Source organism: Mirounga leonina, unplaced genomic scaffold, assembly GCF_011800145.1.
Source record: "Mirounga leonina isolate KUSES-001 unplaced genomic scaffold, KU_Mleo_1.0 Mir_94, whole genome shotgun sequence".
Taxonomy (NCBI): domain Eukaryota; kingdom Metazoa; phylum Chordata; class Mammalia; order Carnivora; family Phocidae; genus Mirounga; species Mirounga leonina.
In genome coordinates this window covers 1111758-1129144 of record NW_023270855.1, presented here as the reverse complement: position 1 = coordinate 1129144, position 17387 = coordinate 1111758, and the positions used below count along the sequence as shown (strand labels likewise).

The following is a 17387-nucleotide window of genomic DNA, read 5'->3' as shown; positions in this document are numbered from 1 at the left end:
CTGCCAGGAACTCACCCCTGGAATGAGGGGACTCTGCAGCTCTGTAGCTGCGTCATAATCCAGGCTTACCGTCCTTCGTGCCCTTTGCCCTGATGTCTGAGCAGGCTCCCCAGCTGCCCACTGATCTGGGGGGGGTGGAGGCAGAAGGGGACAGTCTCGACTAGTGGGCAATTAAGGGAGGAACACTCTGGCCTCTCACCTGCTCGTGGCCACAGCAGCTCTGGGCAGAGGCCCCTGCCACAGCTATAGGGCCCCGGGCTGCAGACAGAAATAGGGGCTTCTACAGGTGAACCAGAGCCACAGAGCTGTTGGAAATGCCCCAAGATTTTCAGAAAGGCCAGCAAGGAGCCCTGATGGTGTGTAAGGAACTGTCAGAGGCTGGGGCAGGGACGGGGGCAGTAACACCACTTGACCACATTCTACACCCTGGTTCAGATCACCCACAGAAGTAACCACGATCTGCCAGATGGCCAGGCTCCAAGGGGGAGGCACTGGGGAGTCCTCTTGCCTCCCACACAAGGCTCCATGAGTGCGTGGGAGGTTAGCAAGAGCAAGGGAAGGAAGAGTGAACTGGAAACACCTGGGTGGGGTGCAGACCCTCACCCCATGGAAGCATGAGCCCCATCCCCAACAGCTTCATCAGAGGTGTTGGGGTCAGAGTTTATGGGACTCAGGCAAAGGGCAGAATGCAGCTCACAATATGGTGGTCAGGGGCTGGGGGCCCTGTCCCTGTGCCGGCTTGTTGCGCAAAACAGGAACCACTCCAGGGATTTCCAGGGGACGGTGTTGAACAAGGGGAATGAAGCCCTTGCTCCATCCCTAGAAAGGCTGAGATGGGGCCCCCACTGGAAGTGTCATTATCCAGAACATTCTGCTGTAACTGATGCAAGGATCAGGAAGACATTGGATCTAAAAGCCAGAACACCAACAATGAAAAGCTGATCCTAAAAATAGCCAGAAAGAAAGAACACCACCTTCAAGGAAAGACCAGTGAACTGATGGGCAACCTTCGATGAGTAATGATGGAGGCTATAAAACAATGAGTTAAATCTCCGAAGTGCTGAGAGACAATAACTCAGCAGAATTGTGTACTTGGCAAAACCACCTTTCAAGAAAGAGGGTGGAATGAAATAAAGATAATTTCAGAAGAAAAAAGAGAATTTTTAATGTCATTACACAGACAGCAAAAGAACAAAAAGACAAATCGTGCCTTATGAAAATTAAAAACTTTTGTGCATCAAAGGCCACTATCAACAGAGTAATGGCGATCCACAGAACGGGAGAAAATATCTGCAAATCACATATCTGATAAGGGACTGACTGATATTCAGAACGTACAGAGAACCACTAAAATCAAGAACAAAAATCAAACAACCCACGTCAAAAATGCGCAAAGGACCTGAACAGACATTTAAACAGATGTACAAATGACCAACTGGCACATGAGAAGATTCTCAACATCACTCATCATCAGGGAAATGCAAATCAACATCCCTGTGATCGATCACCTCATTGCAAGGCTACTGTCAGAAGGAAAAAACACCCCAGAAAACACGAAGTGTGACCAAGGTTATGGAGGAATTGGAATCCTCGTGCTTGGATGGTGGGAATGGAAAATGGTGTGGCCGCAGTAGAGAATACTCCGGCAGGTCCTCAGAGTTAGACACTGAGTTACCACCTGACTCAGCAGTCGTGACCCTATACTCCCAGGTATATAGTCAAGAGAAATGAAAACATCTGTCCGCACGAAAACGGGTACACAAAGGGTCACAGCAGCGTGATACACAATACCAAAGAGTGGAAACAAGCCAAGTGTACATCAACTGGGGAATGGATAGTTTGTGGTCTATCCATGCAATGGAATATGATTCAGCCATGAAAAGGAACGAGGGGCAGACCCATGCTACAACACAGATGAACTCTAGAAATGTAATGTGGAGGGAAAACAGGCGGGCACAAAAAGCCACATATTGCACGATTCCACTTATATGAAATGTCTAGAATAGACACCTCTGGAGACAGACAGTAGATGAGTAGTGCCAGAAGCTGGGGAGCAATGCAGGGAGCAGGAGATGGACGCAAAGGGGTGTGGGGTTTCTTCTGAGCTGATGAAAATGTTCTAAAATTGACTACAGTGATAGCCATACAATGGGTGAATATACAAAAAAGCACGGAATTGTACACCCTAAATGGGTGAATTGTACGGTATGTGACTTAAGCTCACTGAAGCCATTTAGAAAACAAAAAATGGAGTGTTTCCTTACTTCCCCAGTTCTCACCCCAAATTCACATGTGCTTCACCTACACAGGGCCACCTTGTACAATTGTGCAGGTTGTGCAGTGCACAACTCCATGGGGCACCATTAGCATAGACTACATACATAGACTCAAGCCATCCATCACACACTCAGAAAATCAAGAACCCCTCTGGTTAGCAGAAATCATTCTCCTTAGAGAACTCTTTAGAAGCAATTGACATTAAGACAGACAACACACACAAAGAGCATATTCTTTTATCCCTAGAAAATTAGTCTAATCCCACTCTGTCCAATGGAACTATGATGTGAGCCAGAAATGTAATTTAAAATTCTCTAGTGGCCATATTTTAAAAAGTTAGAGAAGGCACAAGTAAAATTAAATTTAATAACATATTTTACTTAACCCTGTCTATCCAATATATTATCACTTCAACATATAATCCATGTAAGCAATTTTAATGAGATATTTCACAGCAAGTGTGTACTCTACTCACGGCCCGTCTCCGCTCCGACTATAGCCACGTTTAGAGCCCTCGGTAGCCACATGTGGCCAGGGGCTATCGCATCAAACCGCACAGCTCTAAATTGCAATAGCAGATGGATTTGAGCAAAACCAGGAAAAAAGAATTTGTTGGCTAATGTCACCAAAGGCCAGAGTAGATTAGTCTTCAGGCATAGCTGGATCAGGAATTTCATCTCTCTCTTCCCTCTCCTCCCTGCCCTCTGTCCTCTGCCCTCACCCCCTCTTCCTCTCTCCTCTCCATCTCTATCTCTTCCACCTCTACCTCTCTCTCCTGTGTCTATCATGTCTTGTCTCTACACTCCTCTGAGTTGGCTTCACATTTAGGCAGGCTCATGAAGTGCCCTCCCCACACACCCTAACCTGCTCTTGGTTAACCTCCTCACCCCATGTCAAAGAGCACTTTCTCTTTTCAACAGTTTCAGGGGGGAAAAAATGGTCCCTGCTCAGGTGACATGCTTAGCCTGAGAGGAGGAAGGAGATGCCCTGATTGGCTGATAGGTGTCATGTGTCAGTTGGGGGGCTGTGGCCAGGCCCACTGATATATCTGCACTGAGGATGAAGCACTTCCTGAGACTAAGGACTGGAGGCGATGGGCAAAGCCCTCACATCTCCGCTCTGCATGCCAGCCTGGCGTGGTCTCTAGGGTTGAAAATGCACACAGCTCTGCTCAGGTATTTTTGTTAATGTAGCTTCTTAATTGTCTGTATCTTATCTAATCTTGCTCCCAAGCTTCCACCCTACTGGGAAGCAGGAACAAACCTTAAATTAAAAAAAAAAATCTCAATTTAGTGATATTTAAACAATCTCTTTTGTTTTAATACAGTCTCTTTTGGAAAAGTGTTAAATCCGGGTCCCAGTTCACCTTCCTTCCCAACAGGGCTCTTCCTCCCTTTTCTTCCTTCTCCCCAAGATGGCACTGGGGTCTAAGGCAAAGCTTATAGGGCTTCCTGACACTAGGGAAGGGAAGTCAGTTCTTCTGCTGGCCTCCAGTGGAAGTGCTTCGCCCATGCAGGGCCACCTCGGGCAGTTGTACAGGTTGTGCACTGCACAACTCCATGAGCACCATTAGCATAGACTACAGTGTATGCAATTATTTCTGGAGTTGTGTGGGCAGCAGCCCTGCTCCCACTCACCTCTGCTTCTCAGCCTCAGTCCTCAATGAATGCCTCAGCTTTTGGACATGAGCTGCTCCTCTGTGGAGACTCTGGATGCTACTCTGCTCCCCCACCCCACCCCAGCAGCTTTCTCTTCCTGACTCCTGACTTCCCTGCTTCCAATGCTGCCCATGGTGGCAAGAGTAACTGAGTCCTCTCTGCATCACGACTTTGCTTGTGGCCCGTGAGGCAGCTGAAGGGGCTTTGGAATGACCCTTCCCTGATGCCCGTTGCCTCATGACGGCCTCGTATATAGTAAGTGGGTACTGCGGCCACACGTAATGTGAGATTCCTTTGTTCGGGGTGAGGAGGTTCACAGGATATGAAAACACGCCTGCGTGTATCTCCAACACACTCCCTGTGACTCTTACACAAGCTTCATGATACAGTCCTGCTGCCACCCTGGCAGGGCCCGAGGGACGTGTTCTCCCATTGTATGGATGAGGAACCTGAGGCTGCCCAGATCACGTGGCACCAAGGCCAGACCCAGGATTCCAGGCCAGGAAGAACTCTTCCCCTCTCGCAGACTGATCATTTAAAGAGGAATTTGTGCTTGAAACCTGTTTTCAGGTCATTTGTTCCAGCAAGAGAAGAGCGGCCTTTCTGGCTCTCTTCCTTGGACTAAGTACTGCTTGTGTGTTCTCCCCTCCGTTGTTTCAGGCCCTGAGAATATGCAAAGAATGACAGGAATGCCACACACCTGCCTTTGTAATGTCAGAGAGACCAGGCCCCCTGGGAGCTATCGTCCTACTCAGGAGCAGGTACCCGGGGGTGGGCATGCTCCTCGTCCCTGGGAGAGCCCTGGGGGGGTTCTGGTGGGGGGCGGGGGTAGCATGGAAGCCAGAGGAAGGAGGGGGAAAAGCTCTCGGGCCACTGAGTGGAGCCGCTGCAGGAGCAGGGACACCCCGGCGCCGGGCCAGCCTGCAGGTCTGCTAAGGCTGGGCATCTAAATGGTGTGGGACGGGCACCCTAGGTGCTATGGGACAGTTTCGGGCAGGGCAGACCTGACATTCGATGAGCCTGAGGTGTCCTCCCAGGCAACGTTCAGTCGGGACAAGGAGCAGGGCCAGAGAGGGAACTTCATACAAGGGGCGAGGCGGAGGGCACAGGAGGCAGAATCCCCTGGCTGGAGGGGTTGTGGGCTGGGGGCTGAGCTGCTGGTGGTGCCCAGCTGGGGGGCACCCACCCTGGGGAGAAGCAGAGTCTTCCCTGCTCCTACCCCAGCCCCAGCCAGGGCAGCCGGCCAGGGACCTGGGAAGCAGAATTCGCAGGCTCCCCGAGGAGCTGGGGCGGGGCTCGGTCCTGGAGGCTCCGAGAGCTGCACCTGCACCTGCGGGAGGCCTGGCTTGCACTTACTAGCTTCTCAGACGGGGCTTTCTGTGGGCAGCTACTACTCTAGGAGTTCATATTATTTTTACTTTTGTTGTTTTACTTTTACAGTCACCTTCTACTTATGGCAAGCGACCTTGGTCATCCACTTAGGATTGTGCCGTCAAGTTTCGATTTCAATAACTTCTTCAGGTTAAAACAGGAAGAGCGTATTTAAAGAAAATTTCCAGGGATGCCTGGGTGGTTCAGTTGGTTAAGCGTCTACATTTGGCTCAGATCATGATCTCAGGGTCCTGGAATCGAGTCCACACAGGGCTCCCTGCTCAGGGGGGAGTCTGCTTCTCCTTCTCCCTCTGCCCCTCCCCCCGCTACTGCTTGCTCTCTCTCTCTCTCTCTCTCTCAAATAAATGAAATCTTAAAAAAAAAAGAATTCCAGGTGGATGGAAGGACTGAGCACACAGCCAAGGTGAAGGGAGCCCCTGAGGCAGTGGGACGCCTGGGAGCCACGACAGGAGATGGCAGGCTGAGGCTGGGCTCCTGATCAACGCCAGTGTCACTGTACCCTCCCGGCAGGTGTTCTGGGAAGCGAGGGGCCCTGCTGGCCTGGAACCCCAACCCTGACCTATCAAGCTTCCAGATCAAGAACTGGTTTATGGCCACAAGGGATAAGGGAGCGTGGCACACCCGCCCCACACCCACACTGCCTCAAAGGCCCCGCTTCTCCCCAAGAAATGGCTTTAAGACAGACGGAGCGCCTGTTGACAGAGCTGAAGGGGATGTGAAACCAAGCGGGTTCCTGGAGGTCCTCATTCAAACAAACCATCTGTGAAGATGCAGCTTTGAGACAATTGAGGAAATCTGAATATGCAAATACTAATTTTGTTAGTGTGATAATGACACGATGGTTATATAAAGAAAAAAATGTATATTTTTTTAACATTCCTTTATTTATTTCAGAGAGAGAGGGAGCATGAGCAGGAGGGGCAGAGGGAGAGAGCGAATCCCAAGCAGGCTCCCCACAGCCCAGAGCCTGACGCAGGGCTCTGGGGCTCCGTCTCATAACCCTGAGACCATGACCTGAGCCAAAACCAAGAGGCAGGGCTCCGGCGTGGCTCAGTTGGTTGAGCGACTGCCTTCAGCTCAGGTCATGGTCCTGGAGTCCCGGGATCGAGGCCAGCATTGCAGGCTCCCTGCTCGGCGGGGAGTCTGCTTCTCCCTCTGACCCTCCCCCACCTTGTGCTCTCTTTCTCATTCTCTCTCAAATAAATACATAAAATCTTTAAAAAAAAAAACAAGAGGCAGATGCTTAACCGACTTCGCCACCCGGGTGCCCCGATCTTCATCTATTAAAAAAGCAAAGAAAGGCTCATGAACAAAGAAGAGAGGGGTTTTGAAAGCTGGGCTGGGAAAGGCTTCACCTGCCAGTGAGGAAGCGGAGCCGGGGCTGGAGGAACTGGCCGAGTCCCAGCGCTGGCCTGCGGGGCCCAGAGACGCGGGGCCCAACCTCCCGAGTCCTGCGCTGGGCCTGGGCCCGGCGGCTGGGGGCAGAGGCCTTGGAGCTGCCCCCCAGCCCGGCCTGCCTGCCGTCGGAGCCCCGGCTCAGCGGGACAGACTTGCCCACAGGCGGCAGTGTGCTGTGGGGCAGGGGCCGGGACCTCTGCAGGTGGAGGGAAGGCAGGCTGCGGGACATCTGCGGGGAGGTGAGAGGTTCCGCCATGGCGGCTGTGAGTGGCCCCAGGGGAGGTGTCCAGAGGGCAGTCAGATGAGGACAGAGGTGTGAGGCCACCAGCACAGCCACTGAGGGAGCAGATGGGACCACCAAGCCCCAAAGACAGAGTTCTCCAGCCCCAGAACATTCTGTGGCCCTCCTAGCCACACAGTAAACCTCAGACTCTTTTTAAAAATTGTTTTCTATAGATAAAATCTTAAAAAAAAAAAGGGGGACACCCGGGTGGCTCAGTCAGTTAAGCGTCTGCCTTCGTCATGATCCCAGAGTCCTGGTATCGAGTCCCACGTCGGGCTCCCTGCTCAGCGGGGAGCCTGCTTCTCCCTCTGCCTGCCACACCCCCTGCTTGTGCTCTCTCTCTCTCCAACAAATAAATTAATTAATTAAATTGTTTACTATTATTTTTAAATATGGACAAATACACATAACATAAAATTTACCGTAACCATTTTAAGTGCACAGTTCAGCGGCACTAAGTACATTCACACTGCTGTGCAACCATCCCCACCGTCTGTCTCCAGAACGTTCTCATCTTCCCAGACAGAAACTCTGCCCCCATTGAACAGCTCCCCACTGCCCTCCAGCCACCCCCCCCAGCCACCGTGCTATCTTCTGTGTCTGCGCACTTGACGACTCGCGGCACCTCATAGAACGGGAAGGACACAGTATGTCGATGGCCACCTGGGCAGCTTCCCCTTTTAGCTGCTGTGAGTGTGTGTGCAAATACCTCTTCGAGTCCCTGCTTTCAGTTCACCTGCGTGTCTACCCAGAAGTGGAACCGCTGGATTCTACGGTAGCTTATGTTTAACTTTTTAAGGACGCTCCAGAACATTCTCTACCATGGCTGCACCACCTTCCCTTCCCACCAGCACAGCACTAGAGTTCCCATTTCTCCACACCCTCGCCAACACTTGGAGGCTCAGATTCTTCTAAGCTCCTGCTTCAACTTCACGTGATGGACCTGTGGACAGATGATTGGACAGCTGTAGAAAAAGGAGGAGTGGATTGCCACTGGAAGGGGATGGATGGAGATGGATGGTGTCAATGGGGTAGACTGGTAGGTGGGTAGGATGGGGGGGCAAAGGTGGACCTGTAGAGGGTGTGTGTATGGGTGAGTGGGGGGGGGAGATTGGGTGGAAGGGGGTCGATGAGGTGGAGGAGAGATGCCATCACTCAGGCTGGAGTAGCCCAGGAAGCTCTGGCCACCCCCATCCCCAGCCCTGGGGGTCCGCACTCCAGCCCTCTTTCAAAAGTACTTCTGAGTTAGGGACTAGAATGCACTATCATCCAATGTGTGCTTGGGGTAGATCACCCCTCATGGCCAGAGATGTGTAACGGCCTCCCTGTCACTCCCCCCAGGCCTGGCCCCATCTGTCACCTGGCAGGGTTCCCTGGTATCATGGGCAGCCTCAGGCCAGATGTCCCCCTCAACCAAGGTCACATGGGCAGCAGAAGCTGGGGGGCAGGCAGGACTCAGGCATTTTAAGTGCATTTCAAGTGGGCAGTCAGCAGTTAATTATGGGCCCCCTGGGAAGAGACTGGATAATCATAGAAATGCCCTAGGCACTTCTGACAATCCATCCCCTCAGGTGTCCTGCACACAGACATAGCAGGAACTTACAAACTACATGAGACTTCCTCCTTCTCGAATGCACAGTTCTCTACAGTTTGCTAACCCCTGAGGTGCAAAGGGACTGACTCCTCTTCCCACTGGGCATGGGACCTGAGTCTGGCCAATCAGAGCACCTTGTCCTTTAGGCCAGAATGATCAGTTCAAGTAGAGACATGTGTGCTAAAGTTGGCTAATGAAATCCCTACCTGGACATGTGCTGACCAAAGGTGTTGCTAGGTTGGTAAGTCTACAGCTGCTGGCAGCCATTGGTGCCTCCCACTTGGGAAGAGCCTGCCTGAGAATGAAGCCATTGAGATGACAGAGAAGAAGAAAGACAGATTCCTCAAGACCTCATGGAGCTCCTGGATCCAGCCGTGCCTGAAGCCAGACACACCTTTGGAGTTTTCTATTACATGAGCCAACCAGTTCCCTTTCATTGCTCAAGCCAATTTAGGTTAGGTTAAGTTTAGGTTAAATTATTTATAATGGAGAGGGCCACCCAGAAGAAAAATATGCTGTGTTATTTGAGTGGTTTTCAGCTGGAAGCAGCAATGATGGCTGGAAAGTTGATTTCTCAAACTAACTAATAAGACCCCAAGTGAGTTGATAGTCTGAGTTTGAATTCTGGCTCTGGCACTGACAGCTCCGTGTCCGTGGGTGAGTGATTGATCTCACCTCTCTTTGTCCCCACGTCCTCCTCTGGGTAGCAATGCTACCGGTTTGTATCAGTCAGTGTAGTCTGGGCTGTCCTGCAGAAACAGCAGTTTCCCCAGATGCCCAGCTCCAGCACAACTGAGCTTGTTTTGTGCTCAAGCCCTGCACCCAATGCAGGCTGGCTAGAGGTTCTGCTTTCCAGAATCCTCACTGCAGGACTACTAGATGCCCAACCTAGAAGTGCCCCAAGCCACTTCACTGACCATCCAATGATCTCCACAAGCCACATGGCCCCACCCTGTCCATTTTCAGGAAGGCCACACATCCCCATGAAGCAAAACCATCTGATATGCTCCTGGGTGTCCAGGAAGGCCCCAAAGGGGCACAATGGGGCCAAGGCCCCTCGGAGACATCTGCAGGAACTTCCCAAGTGGACTCTGGCCTCCTCCAGCTTCTGATTCTCTAGCCCAGTGCCTGCCAAGTGCAAACCAGAGCTTCACCCCTCTGCCATCCACAGACAGCCCCATTGACATGCCCTGCTCAGTGCAGCCGGCAAGCCCTGGTATTAATAGCTGATGGTTTTAATACCCTGGATGAGCCAATGTGTGCGGCAATCAGAAGGCCCCTACCTCCCCCCCCCCGGCACGGTGCTCACTGTGTAATTACGCGTGATCACGGCGCAGTGAGCGCTGATTGCAACTCAGAGGCCATCGCCTACTTTCGGGCTGGTGGGGCTGGAGCCCCCGGCGGCCTAACGAGGGTAATTGAGGCAGGGATGATTGTGCCGGAAAGCTGGAGGGGACTGAGCCATGAGAACAGGCCACGTCACACCCCAAACGGGACGCATTTGCTAAATTTGTTTCCGATGCAATTTCATGGTGATTACACTGATTTCTCTTTAGTAATTGAGCCTGGCGCTGAGCTCAGTGCCTGCAGCCCGGCTGTCAGGACAGGCCCATTTTGGAGCAGGAGGTATTGATTATGATTTATGGACCACTGTCAGAGCCCTCAGAAAGGAAAGACAGTGCAGGAAAGCAGGCGGAGAGAGCTGCTGGGGCTCTCTGGGAGACTCCCTCCTGATATGCTGTGGCCGGATTTCGATCTGGCTCTGTCACTTCCCACTGTGTGGCTTTGGGCAGCACCTGTGTGCCCCCCAGCTCTCCAACTGTTGGGGGTAAGAACCCCTACCCATAGAGGTCCAAACCAGTCCATCCACCAGCCACGCTTGGACAGTGGCTGAGCTACAAGTGGTCCATTGGCAGGTATGTCCTTTGGGGACGTGTCCCACCTGTCCCACCCAGAGACAGGCCTGCCGCATCCAAAATCACCACTGCTAATGCCATGCCTACCCTCTGGGTCAGCAACAGCCATCCCTATTGGCCCTAGAGGAGACGGGCCTCGAGACGGGGCCGCTGGGCAGAGCCACGCGCCAGCAGAGACTGTACAACACCGTTTTCGTCGGAAGAGTACTGGCCCAGATCTTCCTGGGATGGGAGAGCGTGTCTGGGCTGCAAAGGCCAACATTCCCCACTGGGTTCCTCAGCTGCGGGGCTCCCAACAAAAAGAATGCTCCTGGCTGAGAGAGTCTGGTAAACGCGGCTCAGGGCCCTCGCTGTCCAAGGTGGCCCGAAGGCCCTGGGGCGGCCAGGCCCCTCCTGGCTCTCTGGAGCACGATCTGCATTTTGACAAGCCCCCCCCACCCCCGTAACCAGCACTCCGAGCCGGGTGTTCCTGACCCTGCTGCCCAGGAGAAGCACCAGCAGAACCTCTGACAAGTAGCGTGTGGGGTCCCTGAGGGGCTCACACCTTGGTGGCTTTCAGTCTGACAGTTCCTGAGTGCCTCCAAGGTCCCCAGACCCCCTAGCACAGCGCTCCCACCCCAGGGCAGCAAACCCCCGGGGCCTGGCCAAGCGGCGGTGGCCAAGAGCCTGCTCTTGCAGGCAGTTCTGGGATGACGCGGCTGTGCTGGTGCGAACCCCGCTGGGAGCCGTCAGCACCCAGCTCGGCGGGCAAGGGGCCCGGTGCCAAGCAGGAGACGCACTGGAGTGTAGGGCGCGCCTGCCGGGCTGTGGGCCCTGCCCAGACCCCTCCCAGCAACGAACACTCAGAGCCAAGAGATTTAGCAAAAATGTTTAATCTCTCTTTAATGTGTGTGTGTATTTACAAGTACTAAATCTGAAGAACAGTAAAATAGGAAATAGCCGTGTATTTACACGATCCGCGGGCCGAGCGCCCGTCAGCCACGCTGCTCCTGCGGGAGAGCGACCTCCGGGCGGGCGGCTCGGGCCGGCCGAGTGATCACTCTTCTTTTGGGTGGGGGCTCTGTGGCATTAAAGGACAGCTAATTGTGGGCTTCGTCTTAAAAATATCTCTCTCTCTCTAAATATATCTATTCTAGTTTGTGTAGCACCAACGACGTGAGCCATCAGATCCAGAACTGGGGAACCGGGGGTGGGGGGTACTCTCAGCAAGGCCAAACCAGGGAGGGTGGGAGGGAGGTTTGGGGCCCTCCGTCTGGGGCACCCCAGGTCCCTCTTCCACAGCCCCCAGCCCCGGCTCCCCGGGCCCTGGGTCAGGGAATACAGGGCAAGCTCGAGGTATATGGAGAGACCAGGCTCCCAGAGCGAGGTGTGAGCTGTCTAGGGGCACTCCTGAGACCGTGCGGATGGGGGCAGGGCGGGGAGGGGCGGGAAGGCCGGGCAGGGGGGTGGGGAGGAGTGGCCTGTAGCAGGGCAGGCAATAGCAGCAGTGTCTGGGACAGGCTGGGAGCCCTTGCAGCCCACACTGAGGCCTGGATCCCCCAAGCCCTGGGACGGCAGAGGGGCGCCCACCGCCGTTGCTCAGAGCAGGGCTTCAGTTCCAGGTTCCTGCCAGGCCGCCGTGCCAGTGTCGGAGCTTGGGGTGGGAGCCCCTGGCAGGAGGATGCGCAGAGGTGTCAGTAGGGTGCTACAGGGTTGGGAGGGCCGTGAGAAGTAGTGACGAGGAGGCAGAGCCTAACTGCACGACCCAACAGGAAGGCAGGCGCGCGGGATCTGCTGCAGGGGTGAGGCAGGCCGAAGACCAGCTCCACGGGCTCGCATGTAAACAGGTACTGCTAAAGTGCTTGGCCTCCCTCTGCCACCACTGCCCTGCCCGCCCACCGTCCAAGTGACAAGGGCATGGGGAGGGCCCCGCCCTGGAACCTGTCACCTCGCAGAGGCAGGCACAGGGGGCTCGGCTCTGCGGGGACCAGGGAGGGCAGAGGAAGGGGCCGGAACTAGATTCTGAAGAGGAGGGACACAGGGGCCGAGGAACCCCAACCTGACCTCACGGAACTGGAAGAACAGGGGCTTCACATAGAAGCCGGCATCCTGGGAAGACTTTCAGGGAGAATGAGGCTTGCCCCCAGGCGCGGCCAGACATCAGAGGGGAGGCAGGGGTGCACCCGGGGACGAGAATCCAGGCCAAGGCGAGCCATTAACAAAAGACAGCCAGATTTCTAGCCAGACCAGCCTCAGCTGGGCTGCCCAGGGACAAGTCTACAGGGGCTGTGCTGGGGCTGGGGGCGGCCTGAGCTCCAGCGGGGCATGCACAGCCGCAGGAGGCCCGAGCCCTGCCCGGTGCCCATGGGTCCCCCATCCGGCCCGTGCCAGGAGCTTCCTGCACCAGGAGTGCTCCGACTTCACGGAGCTCCCTCACGGGAGGAAGCGACCCCTGACCTCATCTCCAGGGTGTGGCTCACGCTGCTTAGGAGGGGGGACCCCAAGACGGGCAGCCCGTGGGCGCAGGGCCGGCCACAGTTAGCTGTCCCTTAAAGTCCGTGGGAATCTTGAGTACCGTCGAAAAAGTGAACTTGAAAAGGGGCCGGGCCGCTTGTTTGTTCCTCACAAGTGACTGATTAATTAAAAAACATAAAAAAAGGGGTCTAACAACCTCTAGTATTCAACACTTGCAGTTTTAAAAAGATCAAGTCAGACTAAACGCTAGCACGGTCATGCAGGAATCCACGGCCCCGCGCCCTGGACACTCTCGAGGGGCCAGCGAGAAGGTTTCTCCTTTGTACGTCAACAAATGAAAACAGGATGACCCGCAGGTCGAGGGGCAGAGGCCTTGGGGGCACGCCACCGGGGGAAGCCCTGGCCACTTCCTCCACGACCATTTGGTATTGCTTTCCCACTGCCTTAATTTCCTTATTCTACACTGTAAAATTTCTCCTCCTCCAGTTAACTATACAGGACCCCACTGGGGCTGGAGACTGAGGCTAGAGCCACATATATATATATATATATGTACAGAGTTCTTTTAATTAAAAACGTGTTCTTTCTTGCTCACTGAGGGCGGATGGGCAGAGCCAACCTCCAGGACCTCTGGTCACTGCGTCCTACTCCCAGGGGCCCTGCCACAGCCCCGGCTGCCCACCCAGAGTGCTCCCCTAAAACAACCAAAACAAGTCCCCCAGATGTCCCACCGCGCTGCAGAGATGCCAGACCAGAAGCCGCTGAAGGTGGATGTGGAGAGCAGGGGACACAGAGGGGGGACGAGGGAGGAGGGTGGCCGGGGGCTGCTCCCAAGACCCGCGCGGCCGGAGAGCACAACCCGCCCAGGGGCTGGTGCCGGGAGCGGCACTGTGGGGGAATAAATAACGGGAACGTGCGCTCATGACCCGGAGCCCCAGGCCCCAGTGGCTCCCAGAGGCGCAGCCCTGAGGACAGGAAAGGAGTCACCGAGTCCTTCTGGAAGTCACGTGGGGGCGTTGGGCGAACCGTTCTGCAGCCCCTCCACAGGAGGGAGCTGGGGCCTGTCTGGGCGAGGTTGACGTGGCGCTCCGGCCTCGGCCGCGGCCGCGGAGAGCACGCGGTGAATCGGAGGATGGTGGCGGTGGTGCAGCAGCGAGCGTGGGGGTGCCAGACGCGGCGGGCGGGCAGCGGCAGGCGGGCCGGCTTCAGCTCCCCTCGGCTGGGCCCTGGGCATTCGGCCTCCCCCGCCCAGGGCTGCCGTCCGGGGCCCGGGCCTCACACTCCGCCCAGGATGCCGGGAACGGCTGGCGCCCTCCTAGCCCCTCGTCCTGGCCCTTCTGACCCTGGCATCACAGCCTCAAGGAGACGGACCAGGCCGGCTACCCCTTTCCCGGAGGGCTCCAGCCTTACCCACAGGTCCTCGGCGGCACCGTCTCCTCCCCAGGAGCCCCTGGTCACAGCCGGGCTCCCCCCGCCCCGTGGTGAGCAGCTCTGGGCACGGGTGGCACTGCAGGCACGGTCCCCCACACCAAGAAGAACTGGGACCCCCGCCAGGCAGGAAGAGGAGGGGGAGGGCCGGGAGGACACTGGACCGCACGCCCGGCCCCCGAGCGCCCTGGCACGAGGCACAGTTGGGGCAAGGCTGCCTCCGGGGCCTTCCAGCTCCGGCTGTCAGACGGAGGCCGCGCCTGCGGGCCCTGTCGCTCAGCTTCCGCTGGGCGGTGACGGCCGAGTGTCTCAGCTGCTCAGGGCCATTGTGTCCACCACCTGCTCCAGCTTGCTCCGGAGCCGCTGCCGCCGCGCCTGCTCATCCTTCTCCAGGGCAGTCAGGATCTACGGGGGTAGGCGGGGGCATCAGTGGGCCTGGCCAGGGCCACCTGCTCCCGTGGGGCGGGTACAAGAAAGCTCGGGGTGGGGAGTGGGAGGGGTGCCCAGGGAGCATGTCACACGGCCACCACCAGCGGGGACTCCAGAGTCTGCACTAGGCTCCACTCCTTCCATTTCAGCTGAGGAGCCTGGGTTGAGCCTGGACCCCCAAGACCCCAGTGTAGAGAATGAGTCCCCCAGGTCACCATGCCTACCCTGTCCCCCAAACTGGGCTTTCATCACAGCCAGCCCTTGGGGCTCTCAGCGCAGGTCTGTCAGAGCAGGGCCTGGCCTCACGGGGCACAGACACCACCCCCTCACAGCCTGCTCTGCACCCCAGCTCTGCCTGAGGCACCGAGCCCTCGCTGGGCCCTCTGCTTGCCCACACTCCTGTGTCCTACTGGCAGTCAGCCCACCAGAGCACAGCCCCGCCGCCACCTCCCTGCACCCAAGCCCCCCCCCAACCACCTCCCGTTTCTCTGCACCCCGTTACAGCAGAGCTCCTCAGAAAGGACTGCTAGCTCCCCTCTGCTTTCCCTCGGGGGCCTAAAGAAGGCAGGCTTCAGTCCCCACCCTGTAGGTCACTCATCCTCCTCCACACTCGGCCATCTGCCGTGGCCTGTCCCTGGCTCTCAGTCCCAAGGCTCTGCCTGTCCCCTCCCGGCTCTGGACTCACCTCTGGGGCTGCCTCCTCCATTCACGGATGCCTCCTTCTCTTGGCTGCCAATCCCACACTCGGGCCTAGAGCCTGAGACTCTCCTGCTCTCAGATCTGTCCCCTCACACTTGAATAGCTGGACCCCTCGCCCCTCAGACCCCTGCCTCCTGCAGCCTGCCTCACACTTCTGTCACTCAGCCACAGGTCTGGAGTCAGGCCCACAGCCAATCCGATAGGCAAGACCCAGCCCCTGAACCCATGGCCCAGCAGCACGGCTGCAGCCTTGCTGGTCTCTGCCTCCCTCTCGTCCCCTGCTATCTGGCAGTACAATCACGGCTCTAAACCTTGAAGGCCCATCTCACTCAGGGAACAGCCCAAGTTCCCCGAGGCCTGTATACCGAGCGAGGAACCCTGCCTCAGCCTTTCCTACTCCTCCCCCAGGGCCGGCTGATTCAGCCTCCCCGCCTCTGCCGTCCTGCAACAGGGCCCACTCTGGCCTCAGGGCCCTGGCACTGGCCAGGCCCATCCTGCTGCTCCAGCCCTTTGTGCCCTATCCAATCCAGCCTGTAAGTCCATCCTCCCTCCCCGGACAGCTCAGGGAGCGCCAGCTCGGCAGACACCTGGGAGGCCTCCTGAAGCCTCACTCCAAGTCAGCAGGGGAAGGTGCTAAAGGTTGAGGAAAGGCCTGGTGCCCTGCCCTGGAGACATCCACCCAGGCTAATAAACACTGTAATGGGCCCTCAGGGCACAGGCACTCACTGACCCACAGTCTCCACCTTGGAAAGACACTGCCGTCCACTCCCCCACGCCCCACAATGACCAGAAGCACAATCCCTGACCTAGTGCAGCCCAGCCCGACACTGCCAGGCCTGGCAGGGAGTCAAGACAGCATTCCCTCCCTGCCCCGGTGAGCAAAGTGGCCAGTCGGGGTGCAGAGTGGAAAAGGCAAGCGCCCGGCCAGCCCTGAGATGTGGGGAGGGGCTGGTGGGACAGGGGTAGCTGAAGGGGCTTTAACGGAGAATGCTTGCTTGGCAGCATCTGGCAGGGGTCTGAGCTGGGCAGGTGTGGGACAGGGGGCTCTGGGTGAGGGCCAGCATGCATGCTCACCTCATCCTTGTACTTGGTGATGTAGGAGTAGATCTCGTGCAAGGCGCTCATGCTGTTGAACTGGCTCAGGTGCAGCCGCGACTGCTCGGCCAGGTAGGCGCTCATGTCCTGGTCGCTGATGGCAGGCATCTTGGCGATGTCAGCATAGTACCTGCAGACGGCGGCAGGTGGGCCGTGAGTGGGGTCCTGGCCCCTCGCCTGCCTGCCCGCCCACCCCCCTGGAGCTGCCTACCTCTCCACCCAGCTCTTGTAGTTGGGGATGTCCTTGGCATAGAGCAGCTTGTTGGAGGGTGAGTCCTTGCCCAGCTTGTGCTCAGACGTGGAGCAGGAGTCCATGAAGGTCTGGGCCACCACTGACAAGCAAGCGTCCGTGATGCTGCTCTTGTGTATGTCGAACACAAACTGCGGGTTCTTGATCACGTTCACCCAGAAGCGCAGGGGCAAGCTGTGGGCGGGTGGGCCCAGGTGCACGGTCAGACAGGGCCTCAGCATCCCTTCCCGATGGTGTGGGAAGGGGCCGGCCAGAAGGCCTGCAGCCCTCCTGGCTCTGACCTTCACACTGGTCACGGATTTCCATGGAGGTGGGGAAACTGAGGCCCAGAGAGAGCCAGGACTCTTGGTGAGTGCATCCCACCCCCCAGTGCCTCCAGGAGGGCAGCCCTCCCCTCAGAGGCACACATGGGTGAGACGTACAGACCCAGAAGTGCTCCCTCACCTTTGGGTGCCCAATGCACATGGCCACAGTCCTCCTAGGCCTGCATGCCTGCTCACATCAAGGGTCACAC

The 17387-nt window shown here is 56.6% G+C and overlaps 1 protein-coding gene across 1 annotated transcript in view; it reads right to left on the bottom strand.

Annotated features, from left to right (window-relative positions):
* Positions 1 to 11374: 11374 nt before the first annotated feature.
* PLXNA1 (plexin A1) overlaps positions 11375 to 17387 on the bottom strand; it is a 45091-nt gene continuing 39078 nt past the window's right edge. Inside the window, exons 29-31 of the mRNA XM_034996623.1 lie at positions 16835 to 17047; positions 16603 to 16753; positions 11375 to 14805 (exon numbers count right to left, since the gene is read on the bottom strand). Of these exons, the coding sequence (XP_034852514.1) occupies positions 14710 to 14805; positions 16603 to 16753; positions 16835 to 17047 (460 nt within the window). The 3' untranslated portion in view covers positions 11375 to 14709. The remainder of the gene's footprint in view (positions 14806 to 16602; positions 16754 to 16834; positions 17048 to 17387) is intronic.